At 40.4% G+C, this 17,700-nt stretch overlaps 1 protein-coding gene and 1 pseudogene across 5 annotated transcripts in view; one reads left to right on the top strand and one right to left on the bottom strand.

The window, feature by feature from the left end:
- Window positions 1-17,700, top strand: part of Spop (speckle type BTB/POZ protein) — an 80,282-nt gene that overhangs the window by 47,138 nt on the left and 15,444 nt on the right. For all 5 annotated transcript variants that reach the window (XM_032914524.1, XM_032914526.1, XM_032914521.1 and 2 more), the window contains 4 exons: window positions 11,881-12,024; window positions 12,543-12,664; window positions 15,552-15,703; window positions 15,788-15,915. In XM_032914524.1, coding sequence (XP_032770415.1) covers window positions 11,947-12,024; window positions 12,543-12,664; window positions 15,552-15,703; window positions 15,788-15,915 — 480 coding nt within the window. In that variant the 5' untranslated portion in view covers window positions 11,881-11,946. The remainder of the gene's footprint in view (window positions 1-11,880; window positions 12,025-12,542; window positions 12,665-15,551; window positions 15,704-15,787; window positions 15,916-17,700) is intronic.
- On the bottom strand, window positions 4,284-4,538 carry LOC116910598 (annotated as a pseudogene).

Below are 17,700 nucleotides of genomic sequence, written 5' to 3'. Positions count from 1 at the left end.
GATGTGCTGATTTTTTGATTGTTTTGTTGTTGTTCTATTCTTTTTTCTAAAGAATTATTTATTTAATAATTTTATGTACATGAGTACACTCTAGCTGTCTTCGGACATGCCAGAAAAGGGCTTAGATGGTTGTGAGCCACTGTGTGGTTGCTGGGAATTGAACTCAGGACCTCTGGAAGAGCAGCCAGTGCTCTTAACCACTGAGCCATCTGTCCTGCCCTTTTTTTTTTTTTTAAAGCAGCTAGTAGAGTTTTTCTTGCCAGCAGGAGTTCTGTAATTAACAAAGCAGCATTATCACCTGCCCAGGGCTTGTTTTGGACATGTTTTATTCTTCTGGATTCCTCAAGTAAAGATGTATTTTTTTTCCCTCATGTGCTGTTATATTTCATGTACTTTGTTTCATAGATATTTCTGCCTAAATTAAAAAGCAAAATGAAACTCCATAAGTTTTCCTGATATTTGTGGAGTTTTCAGTTCTACAAGGTACTTAAATGGAATGTCGTTCCAGGACAAGCTTCTGAATTCAGAGGGTAGATAGATGCATTGCCTTCTCCCAGCATGTATTTTGAGGGTAGAAGATGATAGCCAGTTTGTCTATATCAGTAACTCTTCAAATGATGGGTAGATCTTATGGGAAGAAGATTACTTCCAGACCCTTAAATTGGCAATAAAATTTTGATTTTTATTTTAATTAATTAATTTTGATATCTGGAAAAGTTGTGCCTAAAGTGAACATTATTCCGTATTTTATCCTTTGACTTGGCTGTTAGATCTCCTTAGAGATTAGGACAGTTTGTGGTTATTGAGGGCAGTAAGGCTGTAAATTCCCAGCATATCCTGAAGCTTGGGAATGAATGGGGACATTCTGCTGTTAACCAGTTGTATTTTGGGAAGGACTTGATAGTCTTTCATATACCTTCTTCTTCAATGCTAACCTAACTTGAAAGCATGAGTCCTGCCAGTCTATTTCTGTAAAACTCTAGCTTCTAGTACTGGATAAGAAGGAAAAATATTGCTTAAAGGTACTGACTTGTACACTGAAAACCATCTTTGCTTCAGAATTTTTTGCATATACAATAGTTTGAAAAAACATCTTGACTCTTTTTGAGATGAGAGCCTCACTATGTTGACTAGGCTAGCCTTGAACTCCTATGCTCAACTGGTTCTTCTGCCTCAACCTTCCAAGGAACTAAGTGAGAATGGAGTCGCACACTGACATGCCTAGGTTTGAACCTTAATTAAACGAATACTTAGCTATACCAGAAAAATAGTCTACATCTTAACCTGGTTTAGGAAAACTTAGTTAAGTGTCTAGACAGATGTGCCTCCCATTGTACATATTTGTACACATTTAATTTGATCATTTTATTGGAATTTTATTATATAGAATTTAACTTGAAATAACTTAGATTTAGACTGACACCCTGACTGTTACTATAAGCTACTTTTTTTTTTTTTTTTTTTTTTTTGGTTTTTTTTTTTGGAGTTGGGGCCCGAACCCAGGGCCTTGCGCTTCCAGGTAAGCGCTCTACCACTGAGCTAAGTCCCAGCCCTACTTTTTTTTTAAATGTTCGTCTTACCCCAATGATCTTTTTTTTTTTTTAATTGTTTATTTGTTTTATGTATGTGAATACACTGTCACTCTCTCCAGTCACACCAGAAGAGGTCATCAGATCCCCTTACAAATGGTTGTGAGCCACCATGTGGTTGCTGGGAATTGAACTCAGGACCTCTGTAAGAGCAGTTCGTGCTCTTAACCCCTGAGCCATCTCTCCAGCCTATAATGCTACTTTCTTTGTGGGTTTTTTTTTCCTGTTGTTGTTTTGTTAATGATGAGGTTCTCACAGTGTAGCCCCATGTGGACCAAGCTGCCCTCAAATTTCACAGAGATCCACCTGTCTCTTCTTTTTTTTTTTTTTTTCCCCAGAGCTGAGGACTGAACCCAGGGCCTTGTGCTTGCTAGGCAAGCGCTCTACCACTGAGCTAAATCCCCAACCCCCTACCTCTCTCTTCTTCCAGTGGCCACCTGTAATCCCAGCAGACAGAAACAGGATCCAGGAACAAACTGGCTCATTAGACTAGTCAGAACTGGCAAGCTTCTGGGTTCAGTAAGAGACCCTGCCTTAGTAAACAAAAGGGAGAGTAATAGAAGATGCCTGACATCAATTTTTGGCCTCGACACATGCATGTATAAGAGCAGGTTCACCTGAACATACACAAATGCACCCACTCAACATGTGAATGCACATCCATGCATTCATGAATATATGTATGTATGTATATATGTATATATGTATATTATGTTTGTGCCAGAATTTGGATATCTATATTCAGTCAGTAGTTCATGAAGATTAATTTACTAAGTAGAAAACACTAAGGGAAAATACATCATAAGAGTCCAGCTATTCAACAACAGGCTTATGGAACAAATATTTATTGAATGCCTGTCATGTCACCATGGAGACAACAGGGAGATGCTATTCTTCCATGCAACATAAATTCTGATGGGGAAATATGGAAATACAAGCAAGATAATTTTAATTACTGACAATAAAGAGGAAAATGAGGTAATATGGTAAAAGAAACAGGCTTAGAAGTGAGAACGGCCCCAGATTGGGTGGTTAGGGAAGAGATCTGTTAGGATACTAGTTTTTAATAGGATATCTAAAGGACAGGGAGGAGTCATCTGTGAAAGACCTGGTGGAACCAAGTGCTGTGCCTCATGCCTCTAATGCCAGTACTTGGGAGGCTGTGGCAGGAAGATGACAGTGAGATGAAGGCCAGCCTGGGCTACATAGTGAAACGCTATTTCAACCCTTGTCCCCATGGTAGGGGAATTGAGGAGAGAAAGCTCGATGGTCTGAGGATAAAGTCCATGTGCTTGGTAATGATTTGTTCCAACAGAATGAAAGACTAAATAAAGCATATTGATTGACAAGAACTGCAGGCATGGTTATGATGCAGAGAGGCCGTGGTAGTCAGGACAAAATGCCGAAGAAGTTATGTCTTGTCTCATTTGGATTAAAAATGTATTATTAAAGGTGCGTGCGTGTGTGTGTGTGTGTGTGTGTGTGTGTGTGTGTGTGTGTGTAGGTAGGAGGGAGGGAGGGAGGTCAGTCTCAGATTTCTTTCTCTATTGTTCTCCATTTTATTTTATTTTTTTGAGACATGATCCTTCCTGAACCTGGAGATCAGCATTTGGCAAGAGTAGCTCGACAATAGGCTTTGGGGTTCTACTTGTTTCTGCCTCCCCAGCACTGGGATTATGCATGTATGTTACCAAACTCAGCTTTTTATGCCGGTGTTGGAGATCTGAGCTCAGGTCCTTATTCTTGTTTTAAAAAGCTATACTCAAGATGATCCCTGCCCCGTGCTGCTGGACTCAGACAGGCTGAGCACCCTTGAGACAATTGACACCCTTGCAGCCAGAGCACCCCTGAGATGATATCAGGCAGGACATAGCACTCCTAAGACAATCCTAGATACCCAGAGGCCCTGAGTGCCACTAAGATGAGCAAGTAAGTGGTGGAGAAAGAGAAGCAGAAGGATGTGGACACAATGAAGAGAGGCACAATGAACTGAGATTTGAAGGTAGTGAGGAACAGCCTGATGTGAGGAGCTAGTGGTGCTACCTTGCCATGGTGAGGTCCAGGCCCATGCTGTCAATGAGAGCATGTCCAGGTCTGTGGCCCTCCAGTAGCAGGAATCTTTTAGCACCAAAGGCCAGGTAGAAGTCCCTGGTGTGAGCTAGACCTGCACCTTGCCGGGGCAGTGCTGGAGAGCTCACCCTGGTGGTGTGGGTGCAAGAGAACTGGCAGGCTGATCAGTCAGCTCCCACACAGGCCCAGATTCAGGGCTTTGAGTTGGCCCACCCCAACCTCTACCCTATCTATAAACTGCTGGAGAGCAGAAAGGGGCGGGTCCTGAAGATCCAAAATCACTAGACTGCCATGACACAGGGGAACAACAGGAGTCCTGGTGAGGATCCAGCAGTGATTGTGCGGCAAAATCCAGAAGTCTCAAGCCAAACCATTGACTGATTGCAATGAACTTGTGCAAGTAAAGATGTGTGTACAAAAGGGTATACCGTGGGACACACTGACACACTGCAGCTTATATAGCAAGATTTCTTTTTCTTTTGGGAGGGAGGTTGCAAGGTTGGAAGGCAGATATGAAGGGAAAGGGAGATGAGTGGGATTTGGGTGCATGATGCAAAATTTATAAAGAATCAATGAAAAGTTAAATAAAAAGGCCAGAATCTAGCTTAAGGCATGGAAATCCATTTATACCTCAGGCCTCTCTACCCTAGGAACCAGCATTGTTACATTGTTTTCCTTAGTAAAAGCTGATCTAATTAGATCTTCCTCCTCCTCCTGGTATCATTTCAAATTCTATGACATCTTCCAGCACCATATTGACAAAGTCATCAAATCCTAGAAGTATACCAACAATTTCTTTATCAATTGTGAATAGCTGATCCTACACACTTGCTCTAGCCACAGGACTTGCAACAGGTTCGTGGTTGCTGTGGCTACCATGGTCATGCGGGATGTAGTTGCCTTTTTTCCCCCTAGATCCATTTAATATTGCTAAGTTCTTATATAGGTACCTAAGATTTTTAAAAATGAAAACAAGACCAAACAAAAAAGTTACAATCTTGTAAGATTGTACAGAATATGAACTGGATAGACATACAAGAAATCCCAACATTTCCCTTGCTGAGTGAGATCTCTCTTCACAATGCTTTTAGTTTCATTTTAAGAAGTGTCTCTACATTTAAAAAAAAAAAAAAAAAGCAACCCAGTAATATTACATTAGATTAGGCCAATCATACAAAGGATTTATTTATAACAAATATTCAAAACTCATTCAAATATTGCAACAAAAGATGTCAATATGACCTGCCATAGCTGTCTCTAAGATAATGAGAATTATTACCTCCTGGGATGAAGATGCTTGAGCACAGTAACAGAAGAAACTCCTTTTAGGTCACATTAGCCTCTTGAAAGTGAGTATACCCAAGTCTTTTATACTTTTTTTTTTTTTTAAATCAACAATGTTTTTGGCATCTTGTATTTTAGAGAATGGAAGTGTCTCTCGGGTTTAAAATACTTCTGGCCTTGGGAGTTTTCTTTAGAAACTGTATAAGTCTTTAAAGAGAAAAAAAGGTAGAGGTAGGCTTTTTAGAGTTCTTACCTGTTCTCTGGCAAAAACTTCGGTTCGTAGCTCACACTCCATTTCTAGCTCATTTGTGCTGGGCATTCTGTTATACCACATGGAATTGACAACACAAACCTACTTTGGCACATAAAACAAGTTTCGTGGTTCAACTTTGTATCTTCATGATCTTATTCCTGTCATTTTAAGGCTGATGGATATACAACTAACTCAGATAGCATGTAATGAGAATGTATGAGATATATGTCTGTGTACGTTGGTTTATTTTAATTCTCTGGATGAGTAGATTAGATTGCTGAAGGAATGCTTATGAAAGATTAAGCAGAAACTGTGTGTTGCACAAACTGTGTGTTTACACAGTTTTCAGAGATGCTGTATCTTAGCTCAGTGAATACCACACATCAACCATTGGCTTTTCTGTTTACTGTTAATGGCATCTGTCTATATCTGTCTTGAAAGAATTCTGATTATATAAGAAGTTAGCCCAAATTAATTATTGGCTAACCCCAATTAATTAGCCCACTTGATACCTGTGTTTCTAAAATGAAGGAAATTATAGCCATTTTTTTCTTTGAAAAAGAAAGATATAAATTCATACTGACCAAAAGCCTCATTGTTTTAGATCTGGGATTTGATATTACAAGCTAGGAGTTTGGACCTATATTTATCTTTTATCGAAGAGAACAAATTACTGATTGATTGTCATTAAATCACACATCTGATGTATTTAGTGTTCTTTGAAAGCCTGCCTTAGAGATCTGTCAAAAAGAAACAATAAAAACCAGAAAAATTGACTAATGTAACTAGATAAATCTTTTAATCGGCAAAGTATTTTTACTGAGTGACTAATACCTTTGTTTCCAGACACCATGCTAGATGGTAAAGGGATGGATGCAAAGAACAGATGCAAATTATGTTAAAGTCACTTTAAAGTCTACTGCAGGTAGCAGGATGTTTATACATTTACAAGAAGGCAGGAAGAGGTGGTTCAGCTGAAAACTGAACTGTGTAGACTCAGTTTAAATATTGTTTTTCCACTATAGCATTCAAAGTTCCTCTGCCTTCCACAGTTTAACCTTCTTGTTAGAAATCATATGGTATTTATTGATCTCTTTTCAATAAACCATCCTTTTTCAAAAAAATGGTTAATGGTTTCAGGGTCGTATACTAGTGCTAGGAGACATCCCATCATAGATGGCAATTAGCTTGTAATACTGTAACCAGTAATAGAGTTGAGAGGACTATGTTGAAGTAGTTTGTCTGTGTAGTCCAGGAACGTCTTTCCTTACTGGTCAGGATTTTGTAGAGTCAGCAGAAAAATAATATGGTGGTATACAAAGGTATTCTCAACTTAGAGTTGTCAGTGCAGTAGCGTTTGGTAATCTTGGGAAACTTACTTTTTCATTAAAGAACTTGGATGGTCATGTCTTAACATGTTTGAAGCTGTGAAGAATATATTTTGGCTCAAGTTGTCTCTTGCAAACATTCGCAAAAGAATGACCCTCAAATAGGTCTCTTCTTCCCAAGATTGTTTTTGCCGAGCTTCTACAGCACTTGGCGTGAAGTACTGTAGAGTTCATGCAGTACCAGGTTACTTTGCTGATGAACACTTTGCCCGTGGTGCTCACTGTGAGTGAAATTAATTAAACTTCTGCCATTGCAGTCAATTTTTCTCCCAGCAGGCTGTGTGGTTAGAGCCTCTCCAACTGAGACTGAGTCTCCAGTTCTCCTAGGTGCTGGGTTGGATATTGAGATAATAAGCGGTTTGGTTTGTTTGTTTGGGTTTTTCAAAGAAAGACTTGGTTATAAAGCAAATCAAACACAAAAAGGGAGAAAAATGGCCAAGACCAAAATAGTATTTCTTTTAAAATTCTTTTTATTTTAATTTTTAAAATAATAGACTAACGTAGCCACTCAAACAAATACTTGCCCAACCCCAACAAAATAGCAGTCTTTATTACCAGTTATAACGGAGAATATCCAGAGGGAAGAAACTAATGAATTAATAGAATGTCACAACACCCATAAAGAAGGGAGGGGGTGGGGTTAGGGGGGGATGTTGGCCTGGAAACCGGAAAGGGAATAACACTGAAATGTAAATAAGAAATACTCAAGTTAATAAAAAAAAAAAAAGAATGTCACTTAAAAAATATGTCCTTTTCCTAGACTTTTAAATTTTGTACTTGTTGAAGCAATGGGTATTGAACCCAGCAAACACGCTACTACTCAGCTACATCTCCAGCCCTGAAAGCCGTTAGATGGATGTGAAAGTTAAAAAAAATCAAAGACCTTCAAAATAAGTTTAAATCAGTGTTTTGTGATGACTCAAAGTGGAGTGGAGCCTTCAACACATGCCTCAGGAGCCAGGTTTTAAGCTCTTAACTCACGTGTTAAATTCATTTCTTCTTGCTGCACTGCCCAGAAGTAGGTGATCTGAAGCGTCATTCCAGGCAGCAGTGGTAACTGGAATTTGTAAAACTGCCTGAGGTGTATTCCTTGTTACTAGACAACGAGCCTGTGAAACCAGGTCTTATGACTTGAACAAGCAGGTGAATGCAGCGTTTTGAAAGATTAAATGAAACAGTATGCCATGTATATATGACACTTAACTTCATCTGTGATGGCAAATGATGCTTTAATTATAAATGTTTCTAGGGTAGTGTTTATGGCCAGTGGAACATTTAATTACATTTATTATTTGTTATCCAGTATATTTATTCTGGATAGGTACAAATATATCTATTAATCCTGTCAATGCTATCTTAAGCAACTGTGTGTGAGTTGAATTGTTTTTGGATGATTTTGCCCTTACTCGTTTATACCATCCCCCACCAGGATTTGAAGCAGACTGAAAAATATATTTGGGAGACAGCTTAGTCAGTAAACACGCATGTAAACATAAAGGCCTGAGTTCTGATCCCAGGCACCCATGAAAAACCATGGATAGTGGATGGTGGTCTGTAATCTCAGCACTGTGGAGGCACAGATAAGAGGATCCCTGGAGCTTAGGGATTCTGGACAGCTAGCCTAGCTGAATTTCTGAGTTCTAGTTTCCCGTAGTTTCCCGGAGACATCCTGTCTCAAAAAATAAGGTGGAGAGCCATAGAAGAAGACACCCTGTCACATGTTGGTGTACACACACACACACACACACCACACAGTAGAAGCTCAGCTGGTGGTGGTGGCTCACGCCTTTAATCCCAGCGCTTGGGAGGCAGAGGCAGGAGAATTTCTGTGAGTTCAGGCCCGCTTGGTCTACAGAGTGAGTTCCAGGATAGCCATGATGGCTACACACAGAGAAACCCTATTTCAACAAACAAACTATAGACAGAAAGACAGACAGATAGATAAAATAGCTTCATGAATTATAGCAAAGAGACAAAATTCATGAAATTGAAACTAACGTAGAGTAAATGTGTAATTACATAGAAAGCAGCACTTATAGAGCAGGAGTATAAACATGTCATTTTAGGAGATGAGTCGAAAAAATTTGTCTTGCAGCTTCCAAGTAGCCAGGCCAAAAGGACAGACAGCACCATATTGGTGAGATAGCCTAGTAAGTAAAGCACTTCCTCACCATGCAAGCCTGACTACCTGAATTGAGCCCTGAAGTCTATGTAAAAAGGAGAAGAGAAGACTAATGCTAAAGAGTAAAGAGTTGTCCTATAACTTCCACATGCATAGCATGGCATGTGCCTACACACACATACACATGTGTGCATTGTACCCATACTATCATCATTTTAAAAATTACTTAAGCCAAACAGTTTGACTTAAAAGAATAGTAGGTACTCAAGCAGCTGTTCTCTAAGACTTGTATTGTTTTATTTGCTTTCTATCATCCTTATTTTCAAGTAAATATCAGAGGGCTTGGAGAGATTGCTCAGTGATTAGTACCATAGGCCGCTCTTTCAGAGGACCCGGGTTCAATTTGCTGCACTCACATAGCACCTGTCATAACTCCGGCTCCAAGGTTTTTTTCAGGCTTTCTTGGGCACTAGGCACATATATGCACACATACATATATAAGGCAAAATACCTATATACATAAAATAAAGAAAAATCTTTAAGAACAAAAACATGAGAGATGAAGTTTAAGTGTCTTCTCTTCTAACCTCATTTTTCCTAGTAACAGCTTGCCATGTTTTTGTTATTCTCCTTTTCCTTCTCCAGCATTCATTTGTCTGTACCAGTTCTTATATTTGCAGAAATAATGTACCACAGTGTGTTTGATGACCGTGCTGTAACAGATCTAGTTGTTACTTTAAATCCTAAAATAGTTTGAAAATAACCCAATTTACTTACCTGTTCCTTACTAAAGTGTTTTTGGTTTCTTTCTAGCTTTTTACTATTACAATATCACATCAGTACTCTAGTCTGTCTTGTGCATAAGTGCAGAATTTCTCTAGGGTAGTGGTTCTTACTGTGGTTGCAGGACTAGCACAGCAGGATTACTGGGGACCTTGCTAGAAATGCAGTCTCTTGGGCCCATCCCAAATTGCTGAATCAGAAGCTTGGGGTAGGATCAATACTCTTAAGAGGTAATTCTGTTGCCTTCCAAACTTGGCAGTCCCTGCTGCAGTATGCATTCTGTTCAAAGTGGGAGTGCTAAGTTCTCTGGTATGTATACTTTAAACTTTGCTAGATAGGACCAAATTACTACACGCTTAGTATAATTCTTGATCTACTGTCTCACCAATGTCATGAGAATGTCTTTGTCCTATATCTCTGCAACTTTGCCTCCTTTGACTTAGTTTATTTGCTTGCTTGCTTGCTTGCTTGCTTGCTTGCTTGCTTGCTTGCTTGCTTGCTTGTTTTTAGAGACAAGGTCTCATTGTTTAGTCATGGCTGGTCTAGAACTCTCTATATTGACCAAGTTAGCCTTAAACTCATTGAGATCTGCTGCTTCTGACTCCCAAATGCTAGGATTCAGGTATATATGAGCATACCTGACCTAACTCAACATTTTTAATACTTTTGTTACATTTACTTTATTTTGTGGGGATGTCATGCATATGCCACAGCACACACATGTGGTCTGAGGAAAATTTGTAGGGCTTGGTTCTTTCCATCCCAAATAGTTGAATTAGAAGCTTGTGGTTAGGATCAGTTCACTTTGTGGATTCTAGGCCTCAAAAAACTCAGGCCAGTAGGCTTGGTGGCAAGCACCATTATGTTGGTCCATGACTTAAATTTTTAAAGATAATTTGAGTTGAATTTTATTTGTTAGTGGTGCATCCCATCAAGGTGTGTAGCAGCTATTGGAAAGGGGCCTGGAGCCATAAGAAAGATATAAAGGGACTTGGAAATATTTGTGAGATTTGATACTGTGGAAATGATTGATTGCCATAAGAATGTAAATTGAGAAAATGATTGAGAATTAAACTATGGGGAGTGATAGTGAACAAAGAAAGTCCAATAAAAAAAAATTTGAGTAAGACCACATGTGGCACTCACTTTTCATACCTGTACTCCGAAGGCAGAGGGAGGTGAGAAGAAAGAAAGAGAAGTAGAGATCGAGGAGCTATTAGCAAAGAAAGCAAGAAAAATGTAGAAAGTCAGGTGAAAAATTGACTTGATGTTGCAGAGAAAGGAACACATCTAAAAGAGGTGTAAAAACGCTGCCCTTTAAGAGAGCAGCTGGCAGAGGAGTGGAACAGAAGGCTGTTCTTAAGTTTGCAGGGAGGCACAGGAGACAAGAAAATTGGAGGGTAGGGTATCAAGGTCATTTTCAACAGGAGTAGAGCGTTTGTGTCCTAAGAGCAGGTTCTGGTGGCAAGGAGATATCTAGTATTAACCATGTTATCTGTTTGTCAAGCAGCCTTTTTAGAAATCTGCTTTAATATATCCTTTAATTAAGTTTGTTTTGTTTTTCCAGATAGGGTTTATCTGTGTAGCCTTGGCTATACTGAAATTCACCCTGTAGACCAGGCTGGCCTTGAACTCACAGAGATCTGCCCATTTCTGTTTCCCAAGTATTGGGATTAAAGGTGTGCACCACTGTACCCAGCTAAGCTTGTCTTTTTTGTTGTTGTTTTATTTCACTCTGTAGCATATGTTGACTTGATACTGGCTGTGTAGACTGAGTTGGCCTCAAATTCAAGAGACCCACCAGCCTTTGTTTCCAGAGTGCTGGGATGAAAGATGTGTGTGCCACCCTGCCCAGCTGTTTTGTTTTTGGTTTTTTTGGTTTTTTTTTTTTTTTAAGATAATGTTGAACGTTATGCATAAGGGCAAAGCACAGTAATGGGATTTTATTTATTCAGTTCATTCATTTGTTTGAGTAGGGTTTCATGTAGCACTGGCTGGCCTGGAACTTGCTGTGCAGTGCTCTGATTCACAGAGATCCACCTTAGTCTGCCTCCTGAGTGCTAGGATTAGAGGATTAGAGGTGTAAGCCACCATGCCTGAACAATAATGTAATTTTGCCCAAGAGACTACATGGTCTTCTCTGAAGTTAATTTTTAAATCAGGATAGAACATTTCAACGGGCCACAAAGTTTCCAGTCTCTTCGAAGATTAATCAAATCATAGGATAGTAGAGGGAAAGAAGAGATAGGGAGGCCTGGGAGAACTGGAGGGAGGGAGACTGCAGCTGGTATGGATTATATGAGAGCATAATTTAAAAATTGAGATTTAACATCAATTTCTTTAAAAAAAAAAAAAAAGTCTAATAAGTCTTTAATTATTGGATCTTACCAGGGTGAAGAAAGACCAGAAATCTTTGCCCCCTGACTTTGGAGACCCAGTTTAACCTTCAAACTGGCGATGTCAAGGGTTCCAAGTCCTCCACCTCCGGCAGAAATGTCGAGTGGTCCTGTTGCTGAGAGTTGGTGCTATACACAGGTAAGGTCAGGTTTCTCTCCTGGGCAAAAGCAGCACAATCACTTTCTAACCTGAGTTTCCTGGTTTCTTGTTGGCCTTGTTTTTCTGACAGAATCTGAATCCCCAAGGCCAGTGGTTTTCCATGGCAGTTGAAGGGGAACCTTGGGCTAGATCCTTTGCCTCCTCCTGATGGGGTGTGTTCTAAAGCTTGGAGCAGTGTTTGAGATCCTCAGCCCCAGGAATGGCATCAGTCTCAATTACAGGCTCTTTAGGGCTGCAGAGCCTTGGACTTCCCCTGCCCTGCTCATGTTTTGTTATTACCGTTGTTCTTTCTGTGACTGGGGTTTTCTCACTTACAGCCAGTGTTTTCAGAAGTTGAAAAGGTTAAAAACCAGTAGGTCACTGAGATTTCTTTAATTTCTTTTAATAAACTGATGTCTTCCTGTGGGGATAAGGGAAGGATGTTTGTCTGATTTTTCAGCCTGTTTTTCCAGGTTGCCCACATCCTATTTAATGCCTTCCTAATTTTCTATCAACAGATCAAGGTAGTGAAGTTCTCCTACATGTGGACCATCAATAACTTTAGTTTTTGCCGGGAGGAAATGGGTGAAGTCATAAAAAGTTCAACTTTTTCATCAGGAGCCAATGATAAGCTGAAATGGTGAGGAAGAACACCTCTAGTTGTAAACTTTTTCTATAAGTTACCTGTTTGCTTGGTTTGAAGAGGATATGGACAGAATGTAACTTCTTAAAGGCAGGGACCTTACTTTCTTATTCCCGGTGCTTAGAATAGTTGCAGAAGCGACAGGTACTCAAGAACAAATGGTTGAAATAATTTAATGAGTTTAGTATAATTTGTCAAACTCAAATAGTATAGGATAATATAAATGAATAAAGAGGGCGATGTTACCTGAAGATCCAAGTTTGATCCCTGGGGCCCACATCGTACAAGGAAAAGAACTGGTTTCTGTAAGTCGTCCTTTGACCTCCACTGCCATGGCACGGATGGATACACTGTGGACACCCAAAAGGATGAATAACTATAATCTAAATGTTTTAAAGGCTGGACATGTAGCTCAGCAGCAGAGTGCTCACCTAGCATGTATGAGTTCTCGGCACTGCCGTAAGTATACTAAGGACTGGCAGCCACCCTGCTCTAGCTGACCAGAGCTCTGTGTGGAGAAGGGACTGCCACCATCAGATTTTCTGCTTTGGTTTGTTTTTTTTGTTGTTGTTGGGTTTTTTTTTTTTTTTTTTTTTCAAGAAAAGCAAAAAGTCTAATTTTTGTGACTTTGTTTTGAGATGTGGTCTCACTATGGTTTTGGCTGGCCTGAAACTCAACATGTAGACCAGACTGACTTTGAACTCAAAAAGATCCACCTGCCTCTGCTTCCTGAGTGCTGAGATTTAAAGGTGTGTGTCATCACATCTAGCAATACAGCCAAGTTTTTTAACTTGAAATCTTGACTTTTAAGTTTTTCTGCACACATATAAAGACTTAGACTCCATCCCCAGAGCTCATAAATGCAGTGTGGAGGCAGATACCTGAATCCCATTGCTCAGAGGCAGAGGTTTCCACCTCTCACGAGTTTTAAGGGTAGGCAAGGTAGGCTGGGTGTGCTGTGTGTGCTGGCGCATGCCTTTCATCCCCACACTGGAGAGGTGGACTTGGTGGGGAACAGGTGGAACTCTGGATTCAAGGCCAGCCTGGTCTGTATAGCAAGTTTCAGGGTAGCCTGGGTTATATAATGAGACTCTTTCTCAAAAAGGTCACCCTTACTATATAGGGAGTTTGAGGCCAGCCTGAACCATATAAGATCCTGTCTTAAATAATAATAGCTTACTTTTAAACAATAAAGGTGATTTCATTGGCTTTGTAACTGGCAGGGTAGAGATAAGCTTCTTCCAGGAGACATATTTATTACATTGCAGACCTCATTTTCATGTCTTAAATGTAGCTTCCTGTGCTTGAAGTAACAATGGGTATATCCACCACATGCCAACAAGTCTTCGAGCTTCCTCTGAATTGGCTGTGTAATCCAGTGTGTGTTGTTCACGCACTGAGTGGGTTAAGTCTAGGATCTCTGATCTAGTGCCTAATGCCAGGTGAATATGATCTGGGAATGAGGATTAATGCCTTCTAAACCAAGTATCATCTTGAGGTATAGGAGCAGGTGGTTAAGGCTGCAGCCATATGTCCCCAGCAAAGATCAAAATATTTTGTCTCTGAACCACCACTTTGATCTCCAATAACCCATTGAAAAGTTCATTAATTTAATATTTGTTGACTTTTGTACATTAAGTAGCAGACTATATACTGAGCGAAATGTTTGTTCTAGGCATGTATTTAAATCTCCCTAGCATCTTGTACAGTGATATATATAGCAGCTGTACTCCCTAGAGAGGCACTGGATTAGACCACCTGTTTGAGAGAGGTGGCACAACCTTGGCAAGGCCTGAAATACACGTGACTTGTGTTCTATGGTAGCAGAGCAGTGTCTGAGCTGCATGCATTTTAGCTAATGACATTTACAATTTAACTCAGTTGAACCTGTTAAGTTCTGTGTCTAGATTCTGTTTTGAATCATCCTTAACAGATTGGCATCTCAAACTCTTATTTAGAAGCCAAACTTGGAACATTCCCTGATAGAATAAGTTTTACTTTTATCTGTGCTTCTTCCACAATGCCTCTGTTATTTTAAATATTAAAGTATAATTGCTGGGGGTTAGAGGTATGGTTCAACAGGTAAGAATACTTGCTGTTTTTGAAAAGGATCTGAGTTTAGTTCCTAGAACACACATTGAATAACTTATAACTCCTTGACTCCAGCTCTGGAGGGATCCCATGTCTTTGTCTCCACAGGTGTGTCATACACACACACACACACACACACACACACACACACACACACACACACACACACACACACACTCAAATACCTACAAAGGTATGTATCAGCCAGGTGTGGTAACACATGCCTTTAATCCCAACACTTGAGAAAGAGAAACAGGCAGATCTTTGTGAGTTCAAGGCCAGCCTGGTTTACACAGTGAGTTCTAGGAGAGCCAAGGTTATTTACACAGAGAAACCCTGCCTTGAAAAACAAAGAATATGTATCATGTGCATACTTTTCCAGAATACATTTTTCTCCCACAGTGTTACTGAAAGGCTCTTTGACTTAAAAAAAATTAAAGGGCTACCTTTTTGAGTTTGAAGAATGAAAAACAGACTAGTCTTAAATACTCTTAAATATTTTAGGGTGAGACAGGTTAATGAATTGGCAATTACTAAAGAAATGGCAGAGAAGTAAGGGATTAAATGCTCCTTGATTCTTGTCTGTTTTTTAAAAGTTGGTCCAAATGGTGTAGAAAAGTTGTTTTCGATTCTATTAAGTCTGTCTCCTGGTGAGGGGCTAAGAGTTTAAAAAAGCAAAACCTAACAACAGCATCAACAGAAACAAATCTTCCTCTCCGGATTCTGATGTCCATGCTAGGCTGCAGGAGCCACAAGGGTTCTTTTGATGCACATCTCTTTCTGTGGTGAGCAGGTGTTTGCGAGTAAACCCGAAAGGGCTGGATGAGGAAAGCAAAGATTACCTGTCGCTCTACCTGTTGTTGGTCAGCTGTCCAAAGAGTGAGGTTCGGGCCAAGTTCAAGTTCTCCATCCTGAATGCCAAGGGAGAAGAAACCAAAGCTATGGGTAAATGTTCTCTACTTCACATCAGTCCCACCATACACTGATACGCTGGTCTTTGTGTAACTAAGTATGACTTTTCTATCCCAGAGAGCCAGCGAGCTTATAGGTTCGTGCAAGGCAAAGACTGGGGATTCAAAAAATTCATCCGTAGAGATTTTCTCTTGGACGAGGCCAATGGACTTCTCCCTGATGACAAGCTCACCCTCTTCTGCGAGGTGAGTCCTTTTGCCCGGCTTTGAGACTTGCAATTCCCTGACCTGATGTGTATTGGTAGACTTAATTGTATTGTGTCAAGGATGTGGAATGAGAAAAATCCCCAAGGGAAGTGGTTCTGTACAAATGTTATTTATGTGACTGATTGAACTGCCTTATGATTTCAAGGTTGCTGGGCACCTGAGCTCCCCACTTGTTACTGTTCATACGAACAAAGATTGTATCTGTCAGTTTTCAGTTGCTTGAGTCGGGATCCTCACTTTAAAAAAAAACAACCCTGTGGGCTTTTTCACATAGTGTTTGGAAGGTCGGATACTTGAAGCTGAGCAGTGACCAGCAACTGCGACTTGGTATCTGTTGCTTAAACTTCCTGGCCCCTTCTAAGGACAGGTTTGGGTGTGTTGAACTACTGCTTGCTCTCCTCTTTTGCTCTGTGGACTCGGTGGCTCTTTGCAGGAGTTGAGTGTACATGGTTTGTCTTGCTGGACTCAGTACAAGATTGGAAGGTGAATGACCACTTCTCCTAGGGTGAAAGCTGTGGAAACGTGAGGCTTAGAGGGGAGAGGTAGCTGTTATCAGACCAAAAGGTCAGTCTCTCTCACCAGAGGCCTAAGAGCCTTTGGAGAAGCTTAGAAAACTTCCTTAGTCCCAGATCTAATTGAGAGGGAATTCTTAATATGGGTACTGAATATGGCAGTGAGCCATTTTATGCCACTTTCCATACAATTAGAAATGCAGCTTGGGTAAATAAATACAAGTTCTATCCTGTAAACTAGAATGTTAGCTCCTGTATATCTCATAGGCAGGGAACCGCTTCCTGAGAGTGAGGCACCTAAGCACCGTGCTTTTCAGGAGGCAGAGTCCAGGCCAAGAGTCCCAACTGCCAGCTCTGCATTGTGAGTTAACGACCTTTCTAAAGGCGTATCACACCGTGCAGTCCAGGAGCTTGTCCCTCTTGTGAAAGAAGCACGGCCAGCAGTAACAGGCTTGTGGATGGTAACAGACACTGCTGACGATTAGAAAGCTTTGCACACTGTAAAGGTAAAATCTAGTTTGCTTTTTGTTTGTTTTTTTTTTTTTTTTTTTGGTTCTTTTTTTTCCTGGAGCTGGGAACCAACCCAGGGCCTTGCGCTTCCTAGGCAAGCTCTACCACTGAGCTAAATCCCCAACCCTCTAGTTTGCATACTAGCCATCCTCTCTCCGTTTTAATTGCAGAGTAACTGCATGAAGTGGTGGTGTATCAGCATCTACATAAGTGTATGAAATGTGGCGGTTGTTTTATGTTTAATGAACTTGAAATGTGAGCTTCATGTTAGTCTTATTAGTTGCAAGTCACACACATTTAGCTCAATGGAGCAATGAGAATATTATATGGCTTTGTTTGAGGACAGCTGGGGTATAAATAGCATCAGTTTCGATCTTTGCCTGTTGCCTGTCCTAGGGATTTGTGGGGTGTTTGTTTGTTTGTTTACAGGAGGTTTCTCTGTAGTTCAGGATGAGCTCAAGCTCACTACTGTCTTCCTGCTTAGCCTCCTGAGTGCTGAAGACTTGTGTTCCAAGAAAAATTTTAAGACAGTGGAAAATTCTAATTTTGTTGGAAATGAAAGCTAGTCTTCAAGCCTCTCTGAAGCGAATCTTCTCTAAATATCACCTTTGGCAATGCTGCAACTTATATTGTAGCATTTGTGGGTCTGCTGTGGGTCAGTGCTTTTCTCATCTGCCCCTTCCTCTTTCCCCACACTGTTCTAGCTGCACTAACCCCTGGATTGTCACCGTTTGGCCTGCCC

Source organism: Rattus rattus, chromosome 9 (assembly GCF_011064425.1).
Source record: "Rattus rattus isolate New Zealand chromosome 9, Rrattus_CSIRO_v1, whole genome shotgun sequence".
NCBI classification, from domain to species: domain Eukaryota; kingdom Metazoa; phylum Chordata; class Mammalia; order Rodentia; family Muridae; genus Rattus; species Rattus rattus.
The sequence above is the reverse complement of the archived record's forward strand: the minus strand, read 5'-3'. Positions and strand labels throughout refer to the sequence as shown.